The sequence below is a fragment of the Aquarana catesbeiana genome, linkage group LG07, assembly GCF_042186555.1.
Source record: "Aquarana catesbeiana isolate 2022-GZ linkage group LG07, ASM4218655v1, whole genome shotgun sequence".
Taxonomy (NCBI): Eukaryota; Metazoa; Chordata; class Amphibia; order Anura; family Ranidae; genus Aquarana; species Aquarana catesbeiana.
In genome coordinates, this window is record NC_133330.1 from 305721790 (window position 1) to 305740851 (window position 19062).

At 42.9% G+C, this 19062-nt stretch overlaps 1 protein-coding gene across 3 annotated transcripts in view; it reads right to left on the reverse strand.

Annotated features, from left to right (window-relative positions):
* Positions 1-19062, reverse strand: part of PRKACB (protein kinase cAMP-activated catalytic subunit beta) — a 165191-nt gene that overhangs the window by 72101 nt on the left and 74028 nt on the right. For all 3 annotated transcript variants that reach the window (XM_073593650.1, XM_073593649.1, XM_073593651.1), the window contains exon 2: positions 255-316. In XM_073593650.1, coding sequence (XP_073449751.1) covers positions 255-316 — 62 coding nt within the window. The remainder of the gene's footprint in view (positions 1-254; positions 317-19062) is intronic.

Below are 19062 nucleotides of genomic sequence, written 5' to 3' on the forward strand. Positions count from 1 at the left end.
CTTCACCCAGGGGGTTATCTGATGCGGGGAGGAGCCGCGAGATCCGCTGAGGGACCCCAGAAGAGCATGTTCGGGGCCACTCTGCAAAACAAGCTGCACAGTGGAGGTAAGTATGATATGTTTTTTATTTACAAAAAAAAAAAAAATAAATAAATAAAATTACCCTTACAATCACTTTAAACAGTTGTTACTTTATATTGTTGCCATCATTTGCCCTAAACATCTGAAATTCATGCAAAATTAGAAATGCTCACCTGGGGCGGACTTTCCCATTTTCGTAAAAAGTCTTCTTTGGCTTTGGCTAGAAACTCTTTCACTAAAAAAAAAAAAAAAAATAAATACATTAGACACAGCCTTGGTCTGAAATACAAATTTCGTCCTATACAAAAGAATTTAAAAGCCGTGTATTGCCCATAGTGTTCAAACTTAGATTTTACCTTTATGATGGCAGGAAAATCTGACTGAATGCCACAAGTCTTCCTTCAGGCACATTTTTACATGTATGCTGGCTTAGCTACATTCTTATTTATTTACATTCTTATTTGTTAGGAATATAAGATAGGATGATGACTTTTAGCTGGGGTTCACACCATTGCGATACAGGAACCAGCGCGATTACAGTGCCGGTGTTTTGCCGAGAAAGTTCCCCCGGCGGATAAGGACCTCCCTGTACTGCGCATGCGCTGCGCTTGCACAGTACGAACGACTACGGAGCCGCCAAAAGTCTCCGAAGTTGAACAGCTGAACGTCAGCTCTACACGGCGCCTGCGCACTGAGTCCAGGTTCAAGCCCCACCATCCAAGTGGACATAGAGTTTGAATAAAACTATGCTGAGCGAAGCGAGGCCGTGCCCGAAGCTTGGCAAGCAAAGCGAGCACGCAAGGGGCCCTGTTACAGGCGCCGTGTACAGCCGACTCTCGGCTGTTCAGTTTCGGCTATTTTCAGCGTCTTGTACTGCGCAAGCACTGCGCCTGCGCAGTACAGGGGAGCCCTTATCCGCCGGGGGGAAGTTTCTCGGCAGAACACTGGCTCTCGCACCACATCCCCCTCGCAGGCAGTTCACACTGCTCTCTGCAAACTGCTGCGGGTGTCAATAGTTAATGACACCCCCAAACGGGTTCGCAGATCGCAGTGCGAACTTAGACAGGAATCGGATCAGATTCCAGTGCAGAAAAAAAAGGTTCTTGCACCTTTTTCGTGCGAATCCAATGCGAGGTCAGCTATACACTATAAGGCTGAATTCACATTGCACAGACATCGCATCGGCACAGCAACGTGGTGCCAATCACATGTAATGTCTGTGTTCACAATAGTGTGAACCCAGGCTGAAGGGCCAGTTCACACCACATGCAGTCCAGTTTCTGCATCAAAAGCACATGGATATTAAGTTATATGGTTCTTAATATGGTATTAACAAATGGAAGGGGATCCGTTCCTCTCCGTCTGGTTGGATCTGAGGGCAGTCAGGTGTAAACGGACACCCAATCCGTTAACATCTGACTGCCCAAAGAGCATACTGCATAAGCGGAGCAGACACAGACCTGTCATCCGCCTGCTCCGCTGGCACTCCCCGGCTGAGAAAAACAGGTCCAGCCTGTGTGAAAGGGGCCTTAAAGTGTTACTAAACCCACAACAGTAAAATCAGTCTGTATATGCAGTGCAGCATGCTTGTTATAATCACTGTGGAACTTAAGGGGTTAATCCTCTGCATTGTGTAAAAAGGCTGTTTTATCCTGTATACATAGATCCTCCCCCTCCTGCACTGTCTATCTGGGGAAGGCCAGCTAACACAGGCAGAGTAGCCGACCTGCACATGCTCAGTTGTGTCTTTTATGCTGGAGAGAACAGTTACTTGTTCTCAAAACTAGCCAGGTCACAATATATAGACATCACACATGTGGGCGTGTATACAGGCTGTAGTGGAAATCTTCTCCTTCCTGAACTCTCAGCACTGGAGAAACTGTGTAGTTTCTCATGTAACCACCATGGTATACAGATCGAAAGGTATATAGTGGCAGTATTGTAATGTAAAAAGATGATTTATAAGCTGTGGGCAATGTGGGGGGAGGGGGGGCTGTTTAACTATTTTCATATTACTGGGTTTAGTTACACTTTCTTCAGATGCAGGAAGCCTGGACACCTTGCACTGCAGGCCCCTGGGTTAGGGCTGGGAGATTTTCTTAAAAAAACAAAAAAAAACAAAAAAAAAAACTTGATTCAGGATTTGAACAGAGTTTTTTTCTACGTGGACACCGCGCCAGTCCCGAGGAGCTGCGGGCAGGAGTTTTCAGGCTAGGCTGCGGCTTCGGCCTAGTCCGCGGTATCTGGTCTCATGGACTAGGCTGAAGCCGCGGCCTTGCCTAAAAATTCCTGCCCGCAGCTCCTCGGGACCGGCGCGGTGGGGAGAAAAAAAATAAATAGGAAAACATCGATTTGCTTAAATTTTGAATCGATTATTTGACCTCTCAACTCGATGCAAGATTTTAATCGATTTTTTCCCCAGCCCTACCCTGGGTACAGTTTTCTCTCTAGCAACTACAGTGAGCAGCTCAATGTTCACAAATCTCACTCCAGCCTTGTGAGCCCAGCAGTCAGTGTGAGATGTACTAGCAGATTTAAACACACTAACAAATTGAAGCCAAACTTCACCTAATATTTTATAAGCAGTGACAGCAAACTTTTTTTTTCTCCTGACAGAACACAATAGCTCCACGGGAGGGACTTCCCCATCGACACAAACTGTGTTGATCGGGGAATCGAGCGATTCTCTATCCTGCAACCCATGGCAGACACAAACAAGACCCATTCAAGTGACCAGGGTTGTGCTGCAACTGTAATGCACATGGTTGGGATATGGTAGTGTGACATTTAAAAGGTGTTAAAACAGGTGCATCATAACCATCTGCCAAACCCCTCTGAAAAGTGATCCGAGCCAGGATTACTTTTCAAAGCTGCGGCAGTCCTTGCTGCTGATGTGAACGAGCCCCAAAAATCAAGAGGCCAAGGGCAGACTAAAGTGCCAGCTTTTCTAGTGGAAGTTGGTATTTGTCTAATGTAACACACCAGGATACAGAAGTTTTTTAACCTACATGCATAGAATAGAGGAAAACATTTTCAAACAGCAGTAATACCCCAAAATATTTACCACTGAAAGCAATCGCTCTCGCAAACTGGCCATATTTTTTCGATCAGCCTACTGATTGCTTTCAATGGGAAATATGTAGGACTACTTTAGAATCTAAATGGATTTCTCCCATCCACCTTGAATGTGTGGATCCCCTCCGCTGCGTCATTGTCATCTGACAGCGGGGACTCTGACAGCAGAATACACCTACCAGCCCATTGGCTGAAGCGCTGACCAAAGCAAAATTTTCCAAAACTCCAACACAATCCTTGGACTGTCTGCCCTTTACCAGGTATGGCCATAGAGGTTTCAAAATTTGTCTGGTCCCTGCTGAGCCGACCATATTGTGATCCACCTATGGCCAGCTTGATTGCTTTGGCTATAAAAATATCCATGTATTAATCTGATGGTTGCTGTGTTTAGATGGAGAAAGGAAGAAAGAAGCGGTGGGCAGTAGAGATGTGGCTGAAAGATATGGCGCGAAAATTGTGTTTTTGGCACTTTGCCGATTGAGGAAAAAAAAGGCGCAGATAATGGCGATGAAAACACGTGCGATTGTATCGCAATTTTACTGTACTTATTTTGTGTTTTTCATAGGCCATATGACTCAAAAACTGCATCAAAAACACCGATGCGTTGTTGCTTTTTCAATGTATTTCAACAGGGAGGTACTTTTTTTTAACTGAACATAAAATTCGGCAAGCAAGATCAACACAACGCAAAGCAAAGCGCAAAAACGGACCAGTGTGAAGACATACATAGCATTAAACAAAAAAATAAAAAAGCAGAGCTTTTCTTGCACAAAAGATGCCGATAACAACAGACAAATTTAAATTCAATAAATTTATTAAATAAGTCAAATATAATACAATTTTATATATATATATATTAAAAAAAAAAAAAAAAAAAAAAAAATAATATATATATATATATATATATATATATATATATATATATATATATATATATATATATATATATATATACACATACATATACATATATACACACACACACACATACACACAATATTTTTATATATATAAAATTATATATAAATATTATATTTAAAAAATATTATATTATGTATAAAAATTATATTATATATATATTTTTTTTAAAACTGTCATTTTCAGTACCAAAATTTCCATTCGGTGCGCCGCAGTGGACACCCAGACATCAAAGCAGGTCCGGCCAGGTTATGCTGACAGATAACGATCATCTCAAACATGGAGATTCAACAACACATCTGCTCAGACATCTTGGGAGATGGAAGCTCCATGTTATCTTGCTTCACACATCACATTCAGCCTCATATCAAGAGCTCCCACACAAGAACAGCCTCATATAAATTATTAACCGACACTTTCAGCTCTTCATACAGTAAAAGCTTTTTTTTTTTTTTTTTTAGTCAGTCGAAGACTAAACATAGCAGCAATTTTCCACACACAACGCAGAGAGAAAGGTACAGGAAACTCTTCAGTGGTGAACTGAAAATATGGTAATGTGAAAAATACTGAGTCTTTCTGATCTTTGCAGATTGTACACAGGCTTTGTAAAGTACCTGTTACTGTCTAAATCAAGAGACCAAAAAATAATAAAAATTAACGTTTACCGTAGAACGAATTTCAAAATTGCTGAAAGGGAACCTTCTTAGAATGTGAGCCATCAGGTTCATTAAGGCTTTCACACTGGGGCTGCCCGAGTGTGAAACCCTCATTAGCGGGCAAAGAAGGGGTTAAAAGCGCCCGTGTTGCGGCACCGCTCCCAAACCGCCCTAAAAATCCTGCCAAACTGCCCCAAAGATGCTGCTTGCAGGACTTTTTCTAACATCCCGCAAGCGCACCGCCCGGGTGTGAAAGCACTCAGGCTTTTACATTGGGGCAGCATAGGAGGCAGTTTTCAGGCGCTATTTCTAGCACTAAAACACCTAAAAACTGCCTCAGTGTGAAAGGGGTCTAAGGGCCCTTTCACACTGGGGCGGTTTGCAGGCACTATTGCGCTAATAATAGTGCCTGCAAACCGTCCCGAAAGTGCCGCTGCTTTGATTCCAGTGTGAAAGCTCCGAGGGCTTTCACACTGGAGCGGTGCGCTGGCAGGACGGGAAAAAAAGTCCTGCTAGCAGCATCTTCGGAGCGGTGAAGGAGAGGAGTGTATACCGCTCCTGCCCATTGAAATCAATGGGACGGAGCAGCTATACCGCCGGCAAAGCGCCTCTGCAGAGGCGCTTTGCGGTGGTTTTAACCCTTTATCGGCCGCTAGCAGGGGGGTAAAACTGCCCCGCTAGCAGCCGAATACCGACGGTAAAGCCCCGCTTACAATAGCGGCGATTCACCGCCGACAACGCCCCCGCCCCAGTGTGAAAGGAGTGTAAAGCTGGTCATACATTAATAGAATTTTGTTTGAAATGTTTTCTTTTAATATCATTTGTTCGATTTTTTTTTTTTTTTTTTTTAACCATTCGTGGGGTCAAATCGATGTCTGTTTTTAACCATGAACAGAAAATTGGAAGCAGCAGAATGAAAAATTTCTCTCGAACTAAAGAATTACTAACCATGTATATGGTTTTCTGTTAATAATATTACATATATTAAAAAATCGAATGTTAAAAGTAAATGAAATTTGGACATACTTTCGAACTACATTTGTCAAGCCATTGAATGTACTGAGAATGTTAGAACTAATATTTTTATTAATATTCATGCAGGACAAAAATCAACTAGTGTATGGACAGCTATTACATTCACCCTTAGTAACAAGTTACATCCATATTTAGGGTGTAACATGTTACCAAAGAGCACCTGGCCTGCGTCCCTCTGATCCCCCATTGCGATAGCAGGTGGGGGATGTTCTCTCTGCACCCGCTGTCACAATTTAACCACTTGCCAACTGGGCCAATGCTGACATTTCTCTCCCACATGTAAAAATGTTTTTGTTAGAAAATGACTTAGAACCCCCAAACATGTATTTTTTTTAAAGCAGAGGTCCTAGAGAATAAAATCTTTATGTCATATGGTTGTTTTTCGAATGCAAATTTTTGGGAAAAATTTATACACTTTAAATGAATTTTAGTGAACACAAAACCATTTCTTTTGCTAAAATAGAAAAGATATTACGCCAAGTAAATAGATAAACATGTCATGTTACAAAATTGCACATGCCCGTGAAATGGCGACAAACTACTGTACTTTACATTTTACACAGGGGACACTTTAAGGCTACTTTCACACTGGGGCAGGCGTCGGGGGTAAAGCAGTGCTATTTTTAGCGCCGCTTTATTGTCATTTTAGCGGCGCTATTTGGCCGCTAGCGGGGCAGTTTTAACCCCTGCTGGAAGCCGAAAAAGGGTTAAAACCGCCCGCAAAGCGTCGCTTTGCCGGCGCTGCCCCATTGTTTTCAATGGGCAGGGGCGCTTTAGGAACGGTGTATACAGTTCTCCTACAGTGCTGCAAAGATGAGGCTTCCAGGACTTTTTTTTTACCATCCTGCAAGCACACTGCTCCAATGTGAAAGCCCTCGAGGCTTTCACACTGGAGAGACAGGAGAGGCGCTCTTTACAAGCACTATGCAGGCGCTATTTTTAGCGCTGTAGCTCCTGTAAAGCACTTCAGTGTGAAAGTAGTTTTAGACCCCTTTCACACTGGGGCGTTTTGCAGGCGCTACAGCGCTAAAAATAGCGCCTGCAAAGAGCCCTGAAAGAGCCGCTGCTGTGTCTCCAGTTTGAAAGCCCCGAGGGCTTTCACACTGGAGCGGTGCGATGGCAGGATGGTAAAAAAGTCCTGCTAGCAGCATCTTTGGAGCGGTGAAGGAGCGAGCGGTGTATACACTGCTCTTGCCCATTGAAATCAATGGGGCAGCGCGGCTATATCGCCGGCATAGCGCTGCTGCAGCAGCACTTAGCGATGGTTTTAACTCTTTTTCGGCCGCTAGCAGGGGAGTAAAACCGCCCTTGCCAGTGGCTGAATACCGTTGCTAAAACTACGGTAAAGCTGCGCTAAAAATAGAGCTGTTTTACCGTGGACGCCGCCCCCCAGTGTGAAAGGGGCCTAAAGGTTACCAAGTTAGAGTTACACGGGAGGGCTGGTGCTAAAAATGATTGTTCTCGCACAGACATTCGCTGTGATACTGCACTGCTTACATATGCGTGCGGGACCAACGCGTGCATTTAACTTTGCGCATGAGCATGGGGGCACTTTGAAATTTTTTGGTTATTTTTTTTACTTTTACAGTTTAATTTTTGTTAAACACTTTTATTGCTGTCACAAGGGATAAACATCCCTTATAACAATAGGCAGCGACAGGTACTCTTTAAGGAGAGATTTGGGGTCTATTGGACCCCAGATCTCTCTGGCCTCCAATGCAGCCAGACACAGATTGGTCGGATTGGCCAGTAAACACAGAGCCGAAACCAGAAGTGACTAAATCCTTGTCGCTTCCAGTTTCTGACGTGACACAGTGGGAAGATCATCATCAGTTCCTCTCACTGTGTCCGGGGGAGCCAATGTTGCCAGTCTCATCTTTACCGAACTCCCCGATCGCACAGAAGAGCCCCGGTAAATATGGTGGTGGGAGGAGGGTGGGACCCCCTTTGGCCACCTGTAAAAGTAATCCAGCAGCTGCCTAGCCACTCAGCATTACTTTTACATCGAATAGAAATCGCCGGGACTAAAAACATGGCATCAGGATCATGGTTGGAGCCTCCATACCAGGCCGGATCTCTCTCCCTCTCTCCCTCCCTCCCTCCCTCCCCCTCTCTCTCTCTCCACCCCCCCCTCTCTCTCTCCACCCCCCCCTCTCTCTCTCCACCCCCCCCCCCCTCTCTCTCTCTATCCCCCCTCTCTATAGGGAAGTGGTTAAAAACTGCATGGCCATGCATCTGCCACAGCATCAGATGGGGCATGCTTCCCAATGAATTCTGAGTGAGCTGGTGAACGCTCTCGTAATTCCTTGATCTTCCTGCTATTCTGGTGTGACCAAGGGAATGAAGGCGGTGGTTCTTGTATGTTGTAATTCCTGGGCAAACACACTTTGTTTTATCATTTTCTGGAATGATGGACTTTATACGTGTACCTGACAACTGTCTTCTTTTGTGCGGTTTACAAATCTAAAAAAAAATTCTAAATAAAGAATAAAAGAAAAAAAATAAACAAACATACATTTGCACTAGTGTAAACCAGCACTTGATAAACAATCCAACCGCAAGTATAACCGCGAAATAGAGCATGGTTTTGGACAGCGCTACATTCCTGATGGAGTGGAGCAATCGCATTGCTCTTCCTCCACCTTATGAGAGAAATGCAGGGAGGGCTGGCCTGGTCTAGTTCTCTAAATGTCCTCTTAACACTTTGGCATCAAAGTTTTCAAATATACTTTTCAAGAACAATTGCAGATCAGAAGTTCCAATTTATATTGCAGTAAATACATGTTCTGCGCCTGTGTCTCGAAGTATTTAAAGTCCACTTCATTCACTTTTATTTAAATTTGACAGTTTTAGTGAGCGCTGGAAGTGCAGCTACTACTGTATTTCCAGTGCTCCGACGCTGGACCTTCAGGTCTATGATACAGAAGCTGCAGAGTCGTGTGCAACCGCTGTACCAACCCCTCCTTTCTCCTTACCCAATCACGGAACACTTTGTAATACATGAACCCATTCACAAAGTACAAATACTTCTGTTAATGGAGGGACAGGCGGACCGGCTACAGCAGGGATCTACAATTAGCGGACCTCCAGCTATTGCAAAACTACAAGTCCCATCATGTCTCTGCCTCTGGGTGTCATGCTTGTGGCTGTCAGAGTCTTGCTATGCCTCATGGGAGTTGTAGTTCTGCAACAGCTGGAGGTCCGCTAATTGCATATCCCTGGGCTACAGCATCACTCCTATCAGAGTGCCAGGAGTATAGAGCACTAGCTGTACCCCCAGCAGTCAGAAAGACAATCAGTTGTAAATAAAGATAAGCCCATGAGAAGGCACTCACCTCGATGGACTATTTTTTTTTTTTTAATTTTAAAGTAAGGCAATTCCTTGAGTTCTTCTTTAAGCCAAAAAAGCCAGAAGGAGGTTAGCAATGGAAGCCTGCGTATTTCTCATAAAAAGTTTTCTTCAAGCCATAATTAAAGCAGAATTAAAGAGATAGTGAACTATCTAGTGAATAGTCTAGTGATAGTCTAGTGATAGTGAATAATAAAAATAAGTGGGATCCCGGGCGGTTTAAAGGGGTTTTTTTTCTTAAACAAACATACATATCATACTTGCCTCCACTTGTGCAGTTCGTTTTGCACAGAGTGGCCCCGATCATCGTCTTCTAGGGTCCCCCGGCGGCGCTCGTGTCTCCTCCCCGCATTGGTAACCCCGCAGAAGCGGCGCTCTCCCTGGGGGTTACCTTGCAGGTGCGCTCCTGAGTCCAGCATTTGCGTCCATAGACACAGAATGCTGGCCCCGCTCCCGTGTTATTGGATTTGATAGACAGCAGCGGGAGCCAAATGCTGCGCTGCTATCAATCTATCCAATCAAGAGTCGAGAACCCCGGCCAAGGAGGTAGAGCGCCTCTTCACGGTGGGGGAACGAATGGGCTCAGGTGAGTAAAATGGGGGAGGGGGGCTGTTGAGTGACACAAGTTTTGCATTAAGATGAAAAAACACAAGGGTTTACAACCCCTTTAAGCCATAATGTGCTAGTATGCATCGCATACTAGCACATTATGACAGACTTCCCTTTAAACAAAGCCCTCCAGCGACACGCGGTCCCTGCTTTCATCCGCACCTGGTTTTCCTTCCGGGTTCACAGGCTCCGGCTGTTTGAGTGTCAAGGCCCTGAATAAGTCACTGCTGCGGAAGTCACGCCGTGGCACCACGCTCAGTGTGCTGTCAATTCAGAGCACAGTGTGCATGTGCCCGTGACGTCACAATATGCACAAAGGAGCAAGAGACACACCTTTGGATTGCAGTATTGTCAGTTTAGGGGGAAGGGAGTGTTAAATGCACTAGCAGATTTAGATACACTATCAAATTGAAGCAAAACTCCAGCTCACATTTTTTAAAGGATAAATTCACCTTTTCAGAAAAAATAATAAATGCACATTTTTTTTGCAGGTAAAAAAAAAAAATGTGCATTATTATTTGTTGGAGGAGCCAGTAAAGCATTGCACCATCGATCAGCAGATCGCTGATGAATGAACTACCACAACGCTCACAGCACCATGGTAGTTCATTGAAAACTACAAGCCCGCTGCCAGATCTTGTAGTTTTCCATTCACAGAGGGCTGTGAATGAGTGACACAGCTGGGTGGGTCAGCTGGGTGTGTGGAGCCCCGCCCAGCCACATTTCAAAAAAAAAAAAAATTGACAGCTAGCTGATGGAGAAGATACCCCGCTCGCTGGCACAGCGGGGTATCAGGGAGGTACGGGGCCCGGTGCATTCATAACATGTTACACCCCGAATATGTGTGTAACATGTTATGAAAGGTGAACTTGTCCTTTAAGCGGTTATAGCAACAGGTTTGTTCCTTTCGGGATAAAGCTCCATGCACACTGGACGTTAAAATAACGTTATAACAACGCCAGTGGCTTTGTAGCGAGTCTTTCAATGTTTTTGCAATAGCGTTTATTAGCACCTTTTAGCAATTTTCAGGGTTTTTTTTAGCTTTTTTTCTCCCGCAATGGATCAAAAACATTAAACGCTGTTGAGCCACGTTTTTGAGCATTTATTGACATTTATGATGGTTTGGCTTTTTTGTGGTCAGAAAAACGACCCCTGAACGCGATTTTATGGCGTTCAGAAAACAGCCTATAAACTCCACTGCTGTTAAAAGTTCAAAAACTTCCATGTGTGCATGGATACATAGAATAACAGAGTGGAGTTTATGGGCTGTTAAAAAAAAAAAAATAACAAAAAAAAAAAAAAAAAAAAAACGCCCAAACTCCAAGCAACTGCCATTTATGAGTTCCAGTGTGCATGATCATTGTAAACACCTCTGTCAATGGTAAGTGGTTTGTCTCAAATCTCTAAGAGCCCTTTCAAACTGGGGCGGTTTGCAGGCGCTATTGCACTAATAATAGCGCCTGCAAACCGACCCGAAAGTGCCGCTGCTGTGTATCCAGTGTGAAAGCCCCGAGGGCTTTCACACTGGAGCGATGCGCTGGCAGGACGGTAAAAAAGTCCTGTCAGCAGCATCTACGGAGCGGTGAAGGAGCGGTGTGTATACCGCTCCTGCCCATTGAAATCAATGGGACGGCACGGCTATACCGCTGGCAAAGCGCCTCTGCAGAGGCGCTTTGCGGTGGTATTTAACCCTTTCTCGGCCGCTAGCGGGGGTAAAACCGCCCCGCTAGGGGCTGCATACCGACAGTAAAACGCCGCTAATAATAGCTGCGTTTTACCGCCGACGCCGCCCCCCGCCCCAGTGTGAAAGGGCTCTAACTGCTGTATCTGCAATACAGAAAGTCCTGGTGATAAACAGTCTTACTGGCCAGATAACCAAGTGAAAAAAAAAAAAAAAAAAGAAGAAAACCTAACAAAGAAAACCAAGGCAGCCATCACATCTACATATTGGTAAGCTGCAATATAATAAAATGTTTGCTTTTGAATTTTAATACAACTTTAATCTCCATTCTTCTCATGTCTGACATCAGGAAATTCACTGAAAAATGAAGACGTGTCATATAGGAAAGTGGCCTTAAAAGTGGACACCACTGGCCAGAAAGTGGTAGGTTTTCGAACAGCATTGGAAAGTTCCATACCCTTCAAACAGATTTTGATCTTTCAGAAAGGAAAGATGTTCTCAAAAAGGAGTTCAGCTACAAATCGACTGCTTCCATCCACTGTATATGGTCAGAAGGTAAGCCGTTATACCTTGCCAGATGGAGACCATTTTATAGAAGACAAAACTTGTGACAACACGAACACTCCTTTAATGTTTTAGGTGGTTAGCACTCTTGCCTTGCATTGCTGAAGCACAAGATTCAGTTGTCACTAGAGACCTCATCTAATTGGAATTTTTATGTTCTCTCCCAAACGGACCGAGCGTGCGTCTACAACTTTGGGGGGACATTAGGTTGTTCGCAAAAGGCTGATATACACGGTCTTGTAATCTGTAAAGCACAGTGGAATTTATTATTGCTATTTAAAGGAATTAAATAAAAGCTAAAGCACAGAGGGGCTTTCAAGGCAGATTTTAACCACCTCAATACTGGGCGCTTTCGTCCCCTTCCTTCCCAGACCAATATTCAGCTTTCAGCGCTCTCCCACTTTTAATGACAATTACTCAGTCATGCTACGCTGTACCTAAATAAAATTTTTATCATTTTGTTTGCACAAATAGAGCTTTCTTTTGGTGGTATTTATTCACAACTCCGTTTTTAATTTTTTTCGATATAAGCGCAAAAAGAGCGGAAATTTGGAAAAAAAAAATGTTCTTCTTTCCGTTTTAAAAGAAATCCAATAAAACCGAATTTTATCATAAATTTAAGCCAAAATGTATTCTGCTACATGTTTTTGGTAAAAAAAACTTCCGTTAAGTGTATAATAATTGGTTTGTGTGATCACGGACAGATGTGTGCAGATAATCATTGGGACATATGTGGAGGACGAGTGTTTTTATTATTTTGGGACATGTGGTGTGGGGACACGTGTGGTGACACTAGGTTGGTGATCAGTTAATAAAAAGCTGTAAAAAACAGCTCATACTCACTGATTATCAGCTGGCTGCAGCGATCCCCTCTCCTTACCGACAACTTCCGTGTGAGGAGAGGAGAGCTGATCGCCTAGCAACCAGCTCTGTGTTTACATCACATGACGGCTGTGATTGGACACGGCAGTCATGTGATCACAGAGCTCCCCTGCCGATCAGAGATGCGCCGTGTCCAGGTGACACGAGCGCTTCGGGATCATGCCGCTGCACGCGCGATCCCGCTCCTTCTGAGGGACGTGCCTGAACATCCACTCAGGAGAGAGCGCCCACCTGGCCGTTTATTTACATTGGCTGGGTGGGAAGTAGTTAAAGGGTAACTCCACCTTCATGGGAAAAAAATAGCAAATCATAACAAAAATCAAAAAAAAACAAAACGTAGCATATACAATAGCAAAACAAGTCACATTGTACTTGAATGTTAAAATTACCTTTTCTTTTTAATCTGTAGCTCTGTAATTTTCTGTATAATGCAATATGGCTACCTGAAGAGGTTCTGTACACAGAATGTGTGCAGAACGCCCCCCTAGAAACATTTCCTGCTTGTGTGATTGGCTTTTTCCCCAGAGGGGAAGTCATTAAGATACGATTTAGATTTCAAGCATCCCCTGCAACAAAAATTACATTTTTGGTGAGATACTCCCAATAGGAAATCACGTCTAAAGGGATGTAGACCCTGCAATTTTCCTCATTGGAGCCCTGTAGGTGCTGCAGCTGATTGATAATTATGAAACCACTCCCATTTGATTCACTTTCCCACATGGACACAGAGAAACACACAGGGATTTCTTCAGAACAACAAAAGGTAGGAATCTGCAACAAAGTTTGTTAAAATCCTTGAAATGTACACAGATCCTCCAGAGGGGAATGTTTTTTCTCAACAAAAGCAGAGTTACTCTTTAAATTTAAAATGATTTGGACAGAAATAGAATTCACTAATACATAGCAAAACACAACTGTGGACCTTCTAATGGGGCAATTTTCAACTTCATGCAACCATCTGTCTCTCAATTACCCCGGCCACAAGGAGAGATCAAAGAAAAGAAGGGGGTTACTAGTGTGCCTTACAAGTAGAACCACAATGCTAGAAAAATAGAAGAAAAACAATCAGCTTTATTACAAATTTAAAAGCACCAAATGGCATAGAAGCACATCAATATCAACTTCCCCAAATCTCCCCTTAACTACTTAAGGACCGGGCCCATTTCATTTTTTTCCCTTACAAAATTAGTTAGAACCCCCAAACATTATACATACATTTTTTTCAGACACCCTAGAGCAGTGATGGTGAACCTTGGCACCCCAGATGTTTTAGAACTACATTTCCCATGATGCTCGACTACACTGCAGAGTGCATGAGCATCATGGGAAATGTAGTTCCAAAACATCTGGGGTGCCAAGGTTCACCATCACTGCCCTAGAGGATAATAAATAAAACGGCAGTCTTGCAATACTTGTCACACCGTATTTGCGCAGCGGTCTTACAAGCGCAATTTTTTTGGGGAAAAAAAAAATTACTTTTTTTTGGAATCAGAGGCTGAGACCACTTTTATTCAAAGCCAGCCGCCCGCCGTTTTTAAAAAATACTGGGGTTTTGGCAGCTAGCTGCTGCCATGACGGTATTTAGCACCAGAGTACCGACGTATAACAACGCCAGCTTGTCCTTAAGTGGTTAAATCAGAGGTTATTCTTCAATATTTAATATATAAATGGTTTATGCTTTTTCGTTTTTGTGTAGCGATATGATTTTTTAAAATTTTGTTATTTTCTATTTAGTTACATCAGCGGTCATTGGAGCCTGATGAAGCTATGGTGAAATGCGTTGATCCATGACACCCATTTAGGATAATCTGACCTGCACCCATGACATTTATTTGGGATCTTCCATCTGCAAGTTATGATACAACAGGTGTCATTTTTGAGATGGGAAGTTGATATTGATGTACTTCTATCCCTTTCAGAGCTTGTTCATTTCTAATAAAGCTGTTATGCTATTTTTTTTTTTTTTTAGCATTGTGGTTCTCCTTGTAAGGCACACTTGTAACCCTCTTCTTTTCTTTGACCTCTCCCTGTCCCTGTGGCATGTGAGAGACAGATAGCAGGGATGCACCATTACATTGGCCGAAATTACGGTTATCAGCGTTTTGTTGATAGAAAAAAAGGTGCCGATAATGGCCATCAAAAGCGCACATGATTTTGCTGCGATTTTCATAGGTCATGTGACTTTTTCAATGAGGAGGTGCGTTACATCGCAATAGAAGAGCAATGGACCGTGTGAAGACAAACATAGAATTTAAAGGGATGCATTTTGCTTGAGCTTTTCTTGCAATTTTTTTTAACGCAAAAACGCTTAAAAAAAACGATTAAAGTTGAATATAATATATTTAATTATTTAAAACCATACACTCACCGGCCACTTTATTAGGCACACCTTGCTAGTACCGGGTTGGACCCCCTTTTGCCTTCATTCTTAGTGGCATAGATACAACAAGGTGTTGAAAACATTCCTCAGAGATTTTGGTCCATAGTGACATGATAACATCACACAGTTGCTGCAGATTTGACAGCTGCACATCCATGATGCCAATCTCCCATTCCACCACAACCAAAGGTGCTCTATTGAATTGAGATCTGGTGACTGTGGAGGACATTGGAGTACAGAGACCTCATTGTTATGGTCAAGAAACCAGTGGTGAGATGATTTGAGCTTTGTGACATGGTGCATTATCCTGCTGGAAGGAGCCATCAGAAGATGGGTACACTGGAGTCATAAAGGGATGGACATGGCCAGCAACAATACTCAGGTAGGCCGTGGTGTTTAAACAATACAAAATTGGTACTAAGAGGCCCAAAGTGTGCCAAGAAAAATATCCCCTACACCATTACACCACCACCACCAGCCTGAACCATTGATACAAGGCAAGATGGATCCATGCTTTAATGTTTACGTCAAGCTCTGACCCCACCATTTGACTGTCACAGCTAAAAAGCGAGTCTCATCAGACCAGACAATAATTTTCCGATCTTCTATTGTCCAATTTTGGTGAGCCTGTGCGAATTGTAACCTCGGTTTCCTGTTAGCCAAGTGGCAGCCGGAGTGGTCTTCTGCTGCTGTAGCCCAACTTCAAGGTTCGATACGTTGTGCGTTCAGAGATGGTTTTCTGCGTACCTTGGTTGTAACGAGTGGTTACGTTACCGTTGCCCATCATCTCGAACCAGTCTGCCCACTCTCCTCTGACATCCACAAAGCATTTTCCTCCACACAACTGCCGCTTACTGGATATTTTCTCTTTTTCGGACCATTTTCTGTAAACCCTAAAGGAAGATCAGCAGTTTTTGAAATACTCAGACCAGCCCGTCTGGCACCAACAACCACGCCACATTCAAAGTCACATAAATACCCTTTCTTCCCCATTCTGATGCTCGGTTTGAACTTCAGCAAGTAGTCTTCACCATATATAGATGTCCAAATGCATTAAGTTGCTGCCCTGCGATTGGCGGATTAGCTTTTTTTTATTGTTGCCAAGCAACTGAACAGGTGTACCTAATAAACGGGCCGGTTAGTGTATATATATATATTTTTTTAAAACTGTCCATTTCGATTTTCGGCCAAGTGGAGCCTGCATTTTCGGTTTCAGCACCAAAATTTCCATTCGGTGCACCTCTACTTAATTCTATTGCCTTGCTGTGATGGGTGGTGCAGGGCACATTTCTAGGATTGCTTACCCTACTCTTCTCTCCATTCCAACATGAACATTTGGTCAACCCTGGGTGGGATCCTGTTTGCACAACCAACCGCTGTCAGAGGTCTGTGAGAACATTGAAACATTGGGCTTACCATTAGCGCCAACTACTCGGGTGTCTCTTCACTGCCCCTGGCCCCTCCCTCCTGCCCCTACAGCAAGCAGCGTACTATGGGGGCACCCGAGCTGAGTCCCGGACGATCAAGGGATTTGTGGACATCGCTGGACAGAGATAGGGGCTCGGGTAAGTAGTAGGGGGTGCTGGGGTGGCTGTTACACACAGAAGGCTTTATCCTAATGCATAGAATGCATTAAGATATAAAAAAAAAAACAAAAACCTTCTGCCTTTACAACCTCTTTAACCACTTCCCGACTGGTGCACGCCGATGTAAGTCGTTAAAATGGCACGGCTGGACAAATGGGCATACCTGTACATCCCTTTGAATTTGCTGCCGTGCCATTGCGTACGCGCCGCCCGGGAGCTTCGTGAGGCGGGTCCCGCGGACTCGATCGCTGCGTGGATACCCGCGATCGCCTCACGGGGCGATGCTAATGTAAACAAGTATCTCCCCGTTCTGCCTAGTGACAGTGTCACTGATCTCTGCTCCCTGTGATTGGGAGCAGAGATCAGTGACGTGTCACATGTAGCCACGCACCCCCACAGTTAGTAACACTCCCCAGGACATACTTAACCTCTCCCTAGCCCCCTAGTGGTTAACCCCTTCACTGCCAGTGTCATTTACACAGGAATCAGTGCATTTGTATAGCACTGTTTGCTGCATAAATGTCAATGGTGTCAAAAATGTCCGATCTGTCCGCCATAATGTCGCAGTCACAATAAAAAAAAAAAAAAAATCGCTGATCGCCATTACTAGTAAAAAAAAAAAAAAAAAAAAACACAAAAAAAACAAAAACAAAATTATATATATATATATATATATATATATATATATATATATATATATATATATATATATATATATATATATATATTAAAAATGCCATAAAACTATCCCCTATTTTTTAAACGCTATAACTTTTACACAAACCAATCAATAAACGCTTTCTGCGATTTTTTTTTCCCCAAAAATATGTAGAAGGATACATATCGGCGTAAACTGAGGAAAAAAATGTTTTTTTAAAATATTTTTTGGGGATATTTATTATAGCAAAAAGTAAAAAAAAAATGCATTTTTTTCAAAATTGTCGCTATTTTATTTATAGCGCAAAAAATTAAAAACTGCAGAGGTGATCAAATACCACCAAAAGAAAGCTCTATTTGTGGGGAAAAAAAAAAAAAAGACGTCAATTTTATTTGGGAGCCACGGCACACGACTGCGCAATTGTCAGTTAAAGCGACGCAGTGCCGAATCGCAAAAAGTGCTCTGGTCAGGAAGGGGGTAAAATCTTCCTGGGCTGAAGCAGTTAATCCCACCACCCAACATGGAAGATCAAATCTACAAGCATCAGGGCAGACAAGCACGACTAGCAGTCAAGGGTTGTAAGAATGGAGCTTAATTTAATAGGCAAGCCAATATGTTTGCAGGATTTTTATAATCAGAGAAAGCCATTTCTAAAACAACTCATTACACTAAAAGCTCATGCCATCGTCTGTCCAATCACACGATAAGCCATCTCTATGGCTTTAATCTTCCGGGCACCTCTCCACTTTTACATAACAGAGTAGAGGAATATTTATTCTGGGTTTATCTTTAACAAGAATAAAAATAAATAAAAGCACCACACCACAATACTGCATTAGCCAAATACAATACACAATGAAGTGTTTTAAAAAGAACTTTAGAAGAAACTTCAGCCAAAATAAAATAAGCAGCTTTTATTGCAAAACCCTCATTAGATCCGGAGCTGTCCCCTGCAGCAATTCTTTCCTCCCGCTAGATAATCATCAGTCTTCCAGGCTGAATAACAGTCAGTGTGATAAAAGACCCAGATTCTCCGAGCACAAGCAATCATGGGACTGAAGAACTAATCTGTCGCTTTTATCTTGTCCTATCCGCACATGAACCAGATGGCTCCTTGTACTTCTTTCTCTCCCAGTCTGAGCTTTGCTGTACAGTGGAGTGCAGGAGGCAGAAAGCAGGTCACATTCAGGTACTTACAATGATTGTACTTTTAGGCCTCATTCACACTGGACGTTTTAAAAAAGCCAGTAGCGTTGGCTGTAGAATGAGTATAGCAGTGTGTTTTTTTTATAGCAAAATTATACTCCCACAAAATTTTGACAAAATAAGCGCAGCTCTTAAATATATATATATATATATATATATATATATATATATATATATATATATATATATATATACACACATATACACACACATACACATATACACACACACACACACACATATATATATACATACACACACACACAAAATGTAAACAAAGTGCAAAGTGATGAATATTATTATGAAAAAAGAAATCCACATAATGTCCTTGTAGACACTTTTGAAATAGTGAGAACGAATGTATAAATTAATCGATCTCTTT